This window comes from Ciona intestinalis, chromosome 3, assembly GCF_000224145.3.
Source record: "Ciona intestinalis chromosome 3, KH, whole genome shotgun sequence".
In the NCBI taxonomy this organism is placed as follows: domain Eukaryota; kingdom Metazoa; phylum Chordata; class Ascidiacea; order Phlebobranchia; family Cionidae; genus Ciona; species Ciona intestinalis.
Genome location: NC_020168.2, coordinates 5,569,886 through 5,583,286, shown reverse-complemented (window position 1 = coordinate 5,583,286; position 13,401 = coordinate 5,569,886). Strand labels below are relative to the sequence as shown.

Here is a 13,401-nt window from a genome sequence, read left to right as displayed (position 1 = left end):
ACATAGGTAAAGCCCCTGAATGGAGAATTTATTCACGACTCCAACATAGATATCGAAACGTGACAACGTTACCTTCATGAAATTTTATCCAAATTGTTTGGAGAAAACTATCACGCATTGGCAGAGTGCCGTTAAACGTAACCACCAACCACTAACCCGTATAAGCACATCTAACCCCTATAACCACTAGCCTCTTTCCACTATATCTAACCCCTAACTATATACCAACCTCCAATAGTTTCCGCCAACCTGATCTGTAACGTACTCGTGGATTCTTCACTACTACTTTAGTTTTGTAATATTAATCTATTTAAACTTAATCTTATTAATCTAATATCGGAAGCATGTTAAATATTAGTAGAAGAACGACCTGTTTTTCGATTAAAACAACAGTTTATATAAAACTGATCAACTCGGAAGGGGGCGCCCGTTTCTTGCGGAAGCGCGTTTCTTGCCTCGGGAGCAAAACGCGCGTTAATAATTGGTTGTGCTATTCGCGTGCAAGGTTGCAGCTAGTTTCGATGCAGTTGAGTCAGGACTGCGCGTTAAGTGAAGATCTAATGCGAAACTTGGTTGATCGAATATGCTGTATGAAAAATAGAGTTAGGTTTGGAATATTTAGCCAAAGAGTAAAACACGGGTGCGTAACTTAAATAGAATGTAGACCACCAAACAGCAACAACCAGCAGATCAATGATCAAACACAGGTGTGTGGTGACTTATTGTTTTTAATTAGAATGAGGATTTTCAATTTGCTGGCGACCACTCAATATCGTCGTAGTTTCAATCACCATATGAGCGTAATATAAAAATATTTTTTATCAACTCCGCATTTCGATTGTACTAATATCCGTTTATTTTAAGCTACATGTATATATCATGTTATTTACAGTCATAACAATACAGAAAATGAACTACTAGGCCAACTAGGTGGTTATACAGTAAAACAGGCAGTTAAGAAAGCATTCAAGCGTTAAAGTATACAGAATTAGTGCATAACTAAAATCATGGCAGTATTGAATAAGTTCAAACAAATGCAAGCATCGTCCGCTAAAAATGTTTGTCAATTTAGGCAAGCCTTAGCACGCGCATGATGGCCTTGTAGAGTTCGCCAACTTCAATCTCTTGCTTTATAACTTCTACCAGCGTGTCTCTGTTGACCTCTGCCATGCACGCCTCAAAGAATGAGCAGTTAAAACATTTCCCCATAGGAGGCGGGACCAGTGGTTCATCGAGAATTCCATTAAACGCGATTACTTCTTCAAGGCAAAGTAACCATTGACCGGATATCTGTATGTAGTCCGTGTTGATATCCGGATACCTGTGGAGGGATTGCATTATTTGCAAGTGTCGTTGAGAGTTAGTTATGCCTTAATGTGTAATTTTTCCCGGGGAGTTGGAATCATTTGCACATTTTTAAGTTAGCACATTAAAAAGGCATACAGCACATTTAAAGGGCCTAAACACACCCCACGTCACTTTTATTTTTTATGGTAAATTCATAAAGCGACTGTTTTATTGATTCCAAAAATACTTTGCTTATTAAAATTGGTCCAGTATATAGGTATTCGTCCTCAAACAGTGATCTCTATTAAAATTGGTCCAGTATACAGGTATTCGTCCTCAAACAGTGATGATTCGTCCTCAAACAGTGATCTCTCTGGCGTAGGTATTCGTCCTCAAACAGTGATCTCTAGCGCTATCCTTTTTTTACTACGAGCTTCGTGATTGTGACGTAGGAACGTACTAGTCACGTGACTGATTCATTCGTAAAAGCGAAACCTGCGTTTTTTTGTGCTTTTTAGCGTTTTTTTTGTTCTCTCGTTTTTCGCTAAAAACACTGCCTCTCGCCTTTTTCAGTGTTTCTGAATGAGAGCGGCCACGCTTCAACAATTTTGTGACGTGATTTGTCACGTGGGTAGTACACTTCTCAATTTTTTCGCCACGCAACTTTCAAATCAGTTTTATGAATTTCACGGTGTTTGAGCTGGAATATCTTTGGTTATACAGAACCGATTAAAACAAGTAAGGTGTCGTTGGAATTAGAAAAACAAACTCTATCTATTAAAGCGATGTACATTTGAGTGTGTTTAGGCCCTTTAAACATGTTTTTAACTATGTTTTCTTGTATCATTGATGGTAAACAACGAATATTTACGGATAAGGTACCGTAAGCCCGCGACTTTAAAAATGCGTGGTTAATTTTATTAACAGGATTAGGAAATACGGGATTTGGGTGCTAACGGTATCCCAACTTACCTCACAGAATTATATAATGTGGAATATATACTGAAGTTAAGATTTTTACGGAAAACTGTGTGAATGAAATATATAGGATATATTGCTGCTACAACTTGTGGTTAACTTACGATGATCTTATCTTTTGCATGAGCTCTCCTCATCCTTTGCATGAGATGACGATCAACACCGCCTTGTGACTTCAAGTAAATTAAGCTGACAGTGAAGGCAAGTGCGGATATTGCTGTATCTCCTGGTGCCGTGGTTCTGATCCAGTACACCCCACATGCCAGCAGAAGCTTCAATTCTTCATTGATGTTCCTGCAAGATTCTTTAAATTGACGAACTGCCTCTTCGTCCCCAACCAGTATAGATAGAATATGTTGCTTCCTAAACTTAATGAATTCGGGGTTTCTTTCCTGGTTGTTGGACACCTCAACCAACGCAGGGTTCAGGTTTTCTTGACGTTTCACACGGATAGGTTCCACCTCAATATAGTTGACGCCGACTCTATCGTACTCAACCACAGTCAAATCATCTCCTCTCACCAAAAGTTGGTACATTTGTTGCCGCAAAGCTCTCGTTGAGTCGTGGGGTGACGGTTTGTCTAGTTTGCTCATGAAAACTCGAAGACACCGTTTGTAAGGGTCATCTCCCCCCGTAGGTGCGTTCAGTATATCATGGGCAAAGCGTGGTAAATTTTCCCTCAAATTTCCATCTTCCACCGAATCATGCTTGTTGTTTAAAAGGAGGTTCGACATATCTTCGTCTCTTACTTGCTCTCTAACTTTCAAACGAAATATTTGACGAACCCGAGGATAGCGAAAGAATGCGAGGCGCTCCTCCAAACGTACTTGGATGTTGGGGTGATCATCTCTGTTCCCAAGGGAGGCGACGATTCTTTCGATAAGGTCGTCATCCGTGATGTAATTACCATCCATCCATCTGAAGAAAATTTCGAAATAACGTCGATAAGACTCATGCTCCTGAAATGGAAAAAGAGATTTTACTTTAATTTACCAAAAAAACATATTTACGGTTGTTTCCAAGGTCAAACTTGGGGGTATAATGTTTATGTGTTATAGCATTACTTAATACTTAATAAATGAAGCTTCGTTTCTTCCCAACTATGCTGGGTTTAAGCCGAATCACCTGATGAACATATATATGCGCCTATAGTACAGGGAGCAAGCGCCGCAGAATGTAACCGAAACATCTGCAACTATATATAGTAGTTTTATTGGAAACCCGTACAAGTAACCTGAATACATTTCACGACTAACCGCAAACACAAAACTTACATATTATCTCCCGTACGTATTATAAAAGGTGTACTAACTGTGTTTCCAATATGGGAGACAATCTACACTATAGATTATTTTGCGATCTATATTGGTGGGCGTCTATATATAGTCAACTGACTGAGGTTGTAAAAAACAACGGGTCGCTGCAAGTTGTTTAACCCCGTAGACATGTCAGTTTTAAACTATAAAAAAATATTCATTTGTTAAAAATATTTTTATTGTTATAACTAATCCCAATCATACCCCAAAGTGTTGGTCGACAAACGATTGAAAATATCCCTCCGGAAAGTAAGACTTTCTGCCGAAGAATATGTCCAGGTACGAAACCACATTGGTGGGGATATTATACTGGCGTGAAAAATGCTCGATGTGGTAAAATTTTGCAGTGATGCCTCCTACCCTGCTTATTTCCGCATCGTCCTGTAAAAATATGTTAAGATATCGGCACTGGATGAATATTGAACACCGGGCTTACATTCCATTTGAAGTATCTAACTGGCAACCAACCATGACTCAAGTTATGCACGCAATACTCCGTATCACTCGCCAACACTTTGGCTCCAAGTAGATTAGCAATTGCTGCTGTGCTGGAATTCATATCTCCCACACCGTTAACAAAAGGAATTCCCAATTCTTGATTCACCGTTGCTAAGATCGTACCTATAATACAAGAAGTTTTGAAGTATTGCTTTACGAAATGTGTAGCAGTGGTCCCCAATGGCATTCTACCATCATATCATACTTCATTCGTTTCATATACAGCTCCCTTAATATAAACAATATAGCCTACCATACTGTGGGGTAAAATGGATACCGTTACCACCTAAATCCCTTATTTATTTCTGGTCGTCTTGCTACCAGCCAACGAAGGATCGCGGGACTAAGGTTATATAACAGTTATGTTAAAGTTGCAGCATGTATACACTCTCTATACTATAGAGTCTATAGTATATACCATTTGAAGCCTGCGTGGCAACAGAGGCATAACTATTGTAGCTGTCCATCTGGTTCATATTTATTAAGAGTGACAAAGACACTTTCAATCGCTTTTCTAAGTTATCGATTGGGGCGTCGTTTATAAAGAGCACACAAACCTTATACTTACGACAAAAGGGTAACTTGTTCGTTCCGTCTATTTTCTCTTCTTTAATGAATTGCTCCATTTCAGCAATAACTTTTACCGCTTGATTGAACACCTTTTCGTGGTTTGACCCATATTTAAATCTAAGATAATAATAAGTAGGAATGAATAAATGTAACTTACTTTATCCTCGCGTCACCGGAAAACGACAGTCGTTATAACACGGGTGTTTATACACTTCGTGCCAGCTTATGAGTTACCCATGTATATGTTACTTTGGAGATAATTATTTTTATAGGGGATTTTTCTTTTTTTATGTGTGGCTGATAATTTGGACAACCCATTAGTGACCACTAGGTTGGAACAATTGCCGTTAAGTGTCTTGCCCAAGGATGCATACGCCACATATTAGCAAGGCGCCTTGAACCCATTACGACTGGGTTACAGGCAGGCGCGCTAACCACTTTGCCACGGCGCCGGTTAAAAAAATGTGTCTGTATTAAAATCGTTTATTAGTGAGGTTAAGCAACTTTTTTTATAGAATCTGAACTTTACTATCAATTAATGCGAGTTTTGTATGAAAGACACATGTTAATGACTTATTATTATTTATCGTAATTGAAACATTATTTTTAGTATAATATCATAGGATTAAAATTAAATTCTAACATAACCTAATTACTGCGTAATTACAGTTTGTTTAAACTCCCGAAAACAAACGTTTTTCAACGAAGACAAGGTGAACTAGTGTAAGTTTACAAGTCAACACATGGTACAGGAGTTGTACAAAACGTATTTACACATACATTCTTTACCAGTCACTCAATCCTCATACATCATAAGTCTTCATGATTTATAACATATGTATAAATACATTCCACCTACTGCTCCACAGTCACCAATGGCGACTGAAAGCCACTTGGTTGGTTACTTCTGGTTTGTTTTTGATCGAGCTTAGTCGCCCGTTGTAGTAAAAAGGTTAAATAATACGATGCTAATTAGTTTAATACGTGCTCAGTCATTAGATCTTTGCTCTCTTGTTTAATTTTTTTTTTGAAAACGGTAGCGAAGATCATTTATATTTTATTCTATTGAAACAAAGAAGAGATCTGAATAAAAAGCAAGACGGTGGTCGTTATTGCTACACGAGGGTTCTTGTAAATTTACATTACTCTATACAATACTCTATAACTTCAACACGTATTTACCCGTCAAACACAATAACTGGTCTGATGCCACAAGTGCGAAGATTTGTGTAAAACTTGATCGCTTGCTCCCGAAATTGGTCGAGCGGCGCTCTGTAGATGCAAAAAAGCTAGTAGAACTATGGGTTAAGATGGGATGCAGTTAGATAAGATGGGATGCAGTTCAGATAATTTTGCAAGTAAAACGACTACATGTTTAATAACAAACGTACCGTAAAAAGAGATGTATAGTAGGGTGGGGGTAGATGGGACACATTTTCATTCTATTTTCTCGTCCGATTTGGTAGTAAACAAAGAGCATTCAAAGAATTGCATAACCGTATCCTCACGACTCCCATAGATCGTTGTTAAATGTTTAAAACACATTATGTGCTAAAGGTGTCCTATCTTACCCCACCCTACTATATCAACATAATTTTAAGGTTTGCAACAATTTTTCAATGATAAAGATTTAATATACTATAACAAACCTACAGTAAAAAGAGATGTATTTCTTGTTTAACTTTACCATACCTGCCCTCACAAGCGTCGTAGAAGTGGTAAAACAGTTCGCTGCCATCTATAACCAATATCTCGTTTCGAATTGTAACACTTTGGAAACATCGATCTGTATTTATTTTGCAAAAGTTTTCAAAACCCTTTATGCCCATTCTGAAGTTCACTTTAAACAGTTGCCTACAACCCAGACAAGAAACGAGACTAAAGTATTGATCTCAACATTGGAAAAGGCAGGCAAGAATCGGGTACAACTCATGGGAAATACCCCATTTTTTCATACGAAGGGTTAGGCGTTAGGTTGACAATGTTAAAAGGTTTCACATGTACGTTTTAAGAAAATCACTCTGGGTCCAACCGGGCCTTCAGACCGGGAATGTTTTAGCATATTTTTTCCCTTCGGGCCCGCTGGCTGTGTAATGTGCGACTCGTTTAGAACACGATCAGGATATTATGTATAAAGGTATGTCGTGCCAAAAGTGTCCCATCTGACCCCACAGTACTATATCATAATGGAACATTTGTATGTTGATATTTTGTTAATTACTACATTACAAACACTGCGGTAACAACATGAAAGTCCTTCAACGTTTATAGAACCGATGGAAATTGAGCAGCCTCACGACTGCGTCGAAGTTGAACCCTTGACACAAAATTAAAAGATACACCGTTCGGGATTGCACTTGTAGCAGCTGGGTTTCGACTCCGACGCGGCTGCAGCTTTATCTTTTTATAAAAAAGCGACCGTTGGCTACGGTCTTGATTAATGTTCACAATTAAATTTACTCGTTACCCCTCAACAAAAAACACACGCATGAGTTAGCATGACACTTTGAATAATATCGATCTCTATCTCTTTGGCAAAAGCTTTCAAAACCCTCTACAGTCTACAGCCCACGCCCATTCTGAAGTTCACTTTTAACAGTTGCCTTCAACCCAGACTAATAGCAAAACTAAAGTATTGATCTCAACAAAAGAAAAGGCAGACAAGAATCGGGTACAACTCATGGGAACTACCCCATTTTTTCATACGAAGGGATAGACGTTAGGGGTTTGAGGCGAGAGGTACCTAGCCTCTTGAGAGTTATCTACCACATTTTTGTAGATATTTTAACGGGATAGCCCATTTGCACAAAAGTCTAGAATATCCGCAAGCAAAATTACAGGCCTGACAATGTTAAAAGGTTTCACATGTACGTTTTAAGAAAATCACTCTGGGTCCAACCGGGCCTTCACACCGGGAATGTTTTGGCATATTTTTTTAAGTGTCCCATCTTACCCCACAGTACTATATCAAAACGGAACATTTGTATGTTGGTATTTTGTTAATTATTACAATACAAACACTGCGGTAACAACATGAAAGTCCTTCAACGTTTATAGAACCGATGGAAATTGAGCAGCTTCAGGACTGCGTCGGAGTTAAACCCTTCACGACCACTAAATTAAAAGATAAAGTTCGGGATTGCACTTGTAGCAGCTAGGGTTCGACTCCGACGCAGTTTTAGCTTTTTATAAAAAGCGACCGTTGGCTATAACTTGATTAATGTTCACAATTACTTTTTTACTCGTTACCCCTTAACAAAAAAAAGACATTCTTGAGTTATCATGATACTTTGGAAACATCGATCTGTATATCTGTTGCCAAAGCTTTCAAAACCCTTTATGCCCATTCTGAAGTTAACTTTTAACAGTTGATCTCTGCAACAGCAAATGCAGACAAGAATCGGGTACAACTCATGGGAATTACCCCATTTTTTCATACGAAGGGTTAGACGTTAGGGCTTTGAGGTGAGTTTCACAAGTACGTCTTAAGAAAATCACTCATTGAGCAGCTTCTCGCCTGCGTCGGAGTTGAACCCTTCACGGACACAAAATTTAAAGATACAATTATACAACGTTCGACTCCGACACAGCTGAAGTTTTAGCTTTTTATGAATAAGCGTCCGTTGGCTACGGTCTTGACGTGCAAAGCTTTTTATGAATAAGCGACCGTTGGCTACGGTCTTGATGAATGTTCATTAAATACTTTCTTGTTACCCCCCTTACTCGTTACCCTCAACAATAATCACAAGCATGAGTTAGCATGTAAGATATATTCAATTGTAATACCCGATTCAATTGTAATACCCGATTCAATTGTAATACCCGATTCAATTGTAATACCCGATTCAATGTAATTAAACAAACACAATGAATCAAATTTACAGTGTACAAATGTTGACAACAATTAAACCTGTATATGGGAATACATTTCTACACATAATTGCCTGGAGTTTCGTGCAGCCTATGAATGGTTTAAGACGTCAAATTTGATTCCTCTTTCATGCAAGCGTGGAATCAAACTTGTTTTTCCAAATGCAGCAGCTGGAGCGAAGACACCTCCTCGTTTTGGCAGGTTCTGCTTCTCCTGGATAATGCAGAGAGCTGATTGGACGATAGCAATGGGCGTCGCCACATAACCTGGTTCAGGACCTGAGACTTTTACTGTTATTTTCTTTTTCGGTTTTTTATTTGAGTCAAAGGAGCCAGTAGGATAACCCTCCCCGAACATTACGATGTTGAAAGATGATTCTTTAAGCTGCTGTTTAGTTGGACCTTCATGGCTGAACAAACCAAGTGTAAAAAACTTTGGGTGGTTTAGAAGCAGGGACCTGCCCCAGGATCTCATAGCGAGGAACTTGAAAATTCCTCCAAAAACCATCATAAGGAAAATATTCCACATGGAGCCAATGCAACTGTACATGGAGTATTGAGTAGGAGGTTCATCTAATTCTTCACAGAAGTAACGCTGTGAGCGTTTGACAACAGAAGCATCTGCACCAAGGAACGGAATGCAGTAACTCTGCGCGAAAGATAAATAATGCATGAATCCTTCACGTTTCATTCTTGGTCCTACAGTTGGGAGTGGTTTGTGTCCAAATTGTTTCCTTATTTTGGACAGACTTTTCACATCTGAGATTCCATGAACAGCACTTTCATACGTGGTAAAGTGAAAACCATATCCTGAAGGTCCTGCATTAACTGACAGGTAAGCTTTGATGCTGTTTAGAGTGCCTTGGAACTGTTGCTGAGTAAACACAGCACCCAAGTCACTTGGAATACTGTCAAACCCACAAGCCCCAACAATTATAACCCCAGCTTCTTTAGCAGCTTCATCGTACTTAAGCTGCATGTTCTCCAAAAACTGTGGTTCTCCAGATATATCGACGTAATTTGTCTTTGCTTCCACGCATGCCTTGACCACTGGCTCTCCGAAAAATCGATACGGCCCCACACAGTTTAGTACCACCCTCGCCCTGCTACACATCAAAACAAGTGACTGAAAATCCTTCACATCAGCTATAATAACCTCCACCTGAATTTCATCTTCGTTTTCACCAACTGCAGTAGAAATTACTTTAGTGAGTTTGTCTCTGTTTCTCCCTGCCACAGCCATTGTAATACCATCTGTTTTGCAATGCTTGAAAACTTCTTGCACCACATACTTCCCAGTGAAGCCACTCGCTCCAAATATGACAAAGTCAAAATCACGACTTTCCATAATGACCACAAATGGTTAATAAAATATTACTGAAATGAGAACCTATACGATACCTGTTGTGAAAAATAGAGACACATATTAAACTTTAAAAAATTGTTTTTAGTTTGTAACGCTTAAACAATTTTGTATGTGAAAATGAATCAAAACAAAAACAAAAATGGCAGTGAATTTGTTCAAACATAACTAAATTTAACTAATAAGAGTAAGTTTAGGAATTGCGTTTCTTTTTATGTTTTTTATGCTTTGAAGATTTTTTATGAGATTTATGACTTTTATGCTTTTCTTTGTGTCTCTTCGAAAATGAATCATCATTTTTTGATGAATTTAATGTCCCTGCCTTCCTTGGTGGTGGAAGAGCAGGTCCGAACAAGTCCTCTTCCTTTTCTTCATTCTTCTCCTGGGATGCTAATGACTCCTTTGGTTTTAAAAGATCAGAAGTTGATTGTTGAGGTTCCTCATTTATTGAAAGTTTTTTATTAACAGGAGTAAATACATGTGGCATGGATGGAGGAAAACTTAGGTTTTCAACTTTTTCAACTTTCTGCTTTTCAGGCTCCTCCAGGTCATCTTCCTGCTCCTCATTCTCATCATCAGATTCCTCATCACTGGATGCGGCGAAGATTGACTTGAACAAGTCCATGGAAGCTCTTTCCTCTTCTTCTGCTGTTTCATCATTTTCGTTATCTTTTGTACTTTGAACTTCACTCAAATCATTGTTCTTTTTTATTTCATTACTAGCACTACCACTAGATACTTTCTGCATTTCCTTTAACATATTCTGAGGGAGTTCAGAGTCCTCCAAAATCGGTCTCTCTGCTGGACCTTGGTGCTTTAGAGAAGGCAGGTCAAAATTCGGAACAGCTTTTGCAATTCCTACCACGTCGGATTTCGGAAAGGGGTCTGGAACATTAAACCTTTTACACAGCAGTGGATCAGGATGCCACTCTATTCTGTCTCTTGTCATGATACCAAATACATGCTTGGACGACTCTTTTTTAACAGCTGTTGTTAATTCCTGTTCCTCATCTGTGGCTTTAGTAAATTTTGATTTCATGCTTGAAGTTAGATGACTGTACACTTGTGCAAGTTGTGAAAACTCATGTCGCTCATGATTTCTTTCCCACTCTGTGAGGTCGCTGTCTATGCCCAAATAAGGGTCCGTCTTCCTCTGCCGTACAGCCCTTTCATACTGTTCATATCTCCGCTGTTTTTCAGGATTATTATTAAACGGACGAAGAGATTTTGGATCAACCAAAGGAGCAGTTGGTCGCTCTGGTTTACTCAGTTTTTCAGGTTCTTCATTCTTACCTGCAGTAAAACCAAGCTCTGTTGGTTTTTTCTTTGCCATCTCCATCCTATTCCTATCATCGGGTGAAATGAAGTCAAACACAGAAACATATTTTTCTTTAGAATTTGCATTACCAAGCATAGTCTTTCTTTCCTTAGCTGTCAGGTGTGCCGTTGTAACTGCAGCAGGTACATGGAAATTTCCGGGCTGTGACAAATGCATCTCATTTATCCGATTCACCTCGTGTTGTAACTTTAACCTTCGATTGCAATCAAAGTCAGGCGGAAGTTTTGGTGCAGAATAACATTTCCTTTCAACAAATTTCTTTTTTTCAGCAGGAATAAACCCAGTAATAGCTTCATTTTTGTTGAACTCAATAGCTTCAACTTTGTGGCTACTGGCGATTGCTTTTGGCTTTGTCCACCCATATGAATCTTGAGGGTTTGCCTCTGCAGTTAAAACCCGATCATAGTTTTCCATGGTGTCCATAGAATATATGTCCTCATCTTCCTCCTCGTATGCCCCAACACCGAAAGCTTGGCCTTTAATAGAAAGCTTACTTCCTGACTTCATTCGAGCTTCGACTCCAGAAGATTTTTTCTGCTTTATAAACAAAGCATTGGTTGGATTAATCCCACTATACCCAAGGCCATGTAAATCAGCCTTAGCAATTATTTTAACCGGCATTTGGTCTTTCGGAGCAAAAGTGATTGGTTCTTGGCCAAAAGTATCCTCAATTGAACTTTGAATAGATCTTCCAGGAATGTAACATCCGTACACTTTCGGCTGCTCCTTTATCTCATCTTCATTTTCTTCCTGATACCTTGCTCTATCAACACGAGGACCGATGCCTTGACCCTCCTTCCACCCCAACTTACATAGAAGCTGTTTTCCAATATTTGACCTTGTTGGAACAATAAGAGACTCCAGCAACTCTGTTCCGAGTGACAGTGTCATTTTCTTCTCTTCCACCTGCAACTGCCTTTCGTTAATCAAGTTTCTTTTCTGGCCATGCTGGAAGTTCTGCTTCGCTTGGAGCAATGTAGGAGCAATACCAAAGTCCGAAACATCCTCTGTGTCCATAAAATCATGGGGCGTAAACGTCTTCTTTCCGGTTTTATTCGACCTTGTTGATTTAAACTCTGATGGTGTCCAGCCATCTTTTGAGCCAACAGAGTTATAATACCCTGCAGAGAATCCTCCAGTGAAAGCTCCATGGAAACGACGCCTGCCTTGTTCATCAGTAACAGTTTGTTCATGGATAGGTATCGAGGATGGTTTAGATGTTGCTTCTTCCAGATCTTTCAATGCATTCCCATACTTTGCAAACGGATGATCATCGTCCGAATCTGACATGATTGTTACCTGTATGTTCTGAAATAAAAAAGTAAAGGTATTAAACGCTATCTATATCATGTGTTTAGTTAGTTATTGCAATGATACCCATATTAATTGAATATAAATTACTAGATCTACAATGCAATGATACCCGTATTGAATGAATATAAATTACTAGACAATACGTGTGTATTGTAAATCACTCGGTACTAAAAGACACTGCAAATACGGATAACGTTTTAGTCCAAAGTTCAACAACTGCTCACTCATGTATTTATCGGTTTAGGGGATTTCCGCAGCATAAGCTCACGTTTGTTCGTGCGTTTTGGTTGGGCGACTTTGGTCACGTGACTTTACCTATAACTTACAGCATAGTACACGAACAGTGTACTATGCTTACAGTAGGCTTCTGGTACCCATAACTTACAGCATAGTACACTGTTAGTGTACTATGCTTACAGTAGGCTTCTGGTTGGTGAATGCTAACTAATAATCAAACACCAATTGTTAAAACTTGTTTCACGTCAGTTTTAAACTGACTTTCCACTCTGGTTATGTTCCAAACAGAGTGAAGTAAAATCCAACGTGTATTGATTTAATATGAATACAGTGTCGGATTTCTCCAGAATGTTTAGCGTTGGATCGCAGTATACTCCTTGAACACTGTTTTACATTTTTAAACCCAAATAAAAAACACAAAAAGACGTTTGCTCGTTTTATCGCGCAGCTTTCTTGTATTTCACATTTATTCTTCTTTTTATCATTTCAGGTGGGAAATAATTGTATTTGGCACCAAATGATCTGGCTTTAGTTAAACTCTTTCGCAATCCTCGTCAATTTCCACACATGGTGGCCCAAACATTCTGCCTGTTCCCGGAACCAACCTCTTCCAATAATCCGCATCTGAC

The 13,401-nt window shown here is 38.9% G+C and overlaps 4 protein-coding genes across 4 annotated transcripts in view; all 4 read right to left on the bottom strand.

Moving 5' to 3' along the window:
* Positions 1-832: 832 nt before the first annotated feature.
* LOC100184271 (protein asteroid homolog 1-like) lies at positions 833-7,089 on the bottom strand. The gene is made up of 7 exons (XM_009859883.3): positions 6,342-7,089; positions 5,832-5,921; positions 4,648-4,766; positions 4,018-4,202; positions 3,786-3,962; positions 2,370-3,224; positions 833-1,321 (listed from the first exon to the last, which is right to left on the bottom strand). Exons 1-7 carry the CDS (start codon positions 6,476-6,478, stop codon positions 1,262-1,264), a joined length of 1,623 nt encoding a protein of 540 aa, XP_009858185.1. The 5' UTR covers positions 6,479-7,089; the 3' UTR covers positions 833-1,261.
* A 1,315-nt stretch (positions 7,090-8,404) lies between these two features.
* Positions 8,405-9,916, bottom strand: LOC100181896 (saccharopine dehydrogenase-like oxidoreductase). Its single transcript, XM_002125638.5, has one exon. The coding sequence runs from the start codon at positions 9,865-9,867 to the stop codon at positions 8,611-8,613; it is 1,257 nt and encodes a 418-aa protein (XP_002125674.1). The 5' UTR covers positions 9,868-9,916; the 3' UTR covers positions 8,405-8,610.
* A 5-nt stretch (positions 9,917-9,921) lies between these two features.
* LOC100184230 (G patch domain-containing protein 1) lies at positions 9,922-12,561 on the bottom strand. Its single transcript, XM_002128108.4, has one exon. It carries the CDS (start codon positions 12,509-12,511, stop codon positions 10,076-10,078), a length of 2,436 nt encoding a protein of 811 aa, XP_002128144.1. The 5' UTR covers positions 12,512-12,561; the 3' UTR covers positions 9,922-10,075.
* A 441-nt stretch (positions 12,562-13,002) lies between these two features.
* The window catches only part of LOC100181849 (betaine--homocysteine S-methyltransferase 1-like), a 3,897-nt gene continuing 3,498 nt past the window's right edge, over positions 13,003-13,401 (bottom strand). The window contains exon 7 of the mRNA XM_026833756.1: positions 13,003-13,401. Within this exon, the coding sequence (XP_026689557.1) occupies positions 13,305-13,401 (97 nt within the window). The 3' untranslated portion in view covers positions 13,003-13,304.

Coding starts and splice junctions, on each gene's coding strand:
- LOC100184271 (XM_009859883.3), bottom strand. CDS start 6,478: ATGGGCATAAAGGGTTTTGAAAACTTTTGCAAAATAAATACAGATCGA. Junction 5,922..6,341: donor TACGACGCTTGTGAGGGCAG/GTATGGTAAAGT, acceptor TTGCATCTACAG/AGCGCCGCTCGACCAATTTC. Junction 1,322..2,369: donor ATGCAAAAGATAAGATCATC/GTAAGTTAACCA, acceptor ATCCCTCCACAG/GTATCCGGATATCAACACGG.
- LOC100184230 (XM_002128108.4), bottom strand. CDS start 12,511: ATGTCAGATTCGGACGATGATCATCCGTTTGCAAAGTATGGGAATGCA.
- LOC100181896 (XM_002125638.5), bottom strand. CDS start 9,867: ATGGAAAGTCGTGATTTTGACTTTGTCATATTTGGAGCGAGTGGCTTC.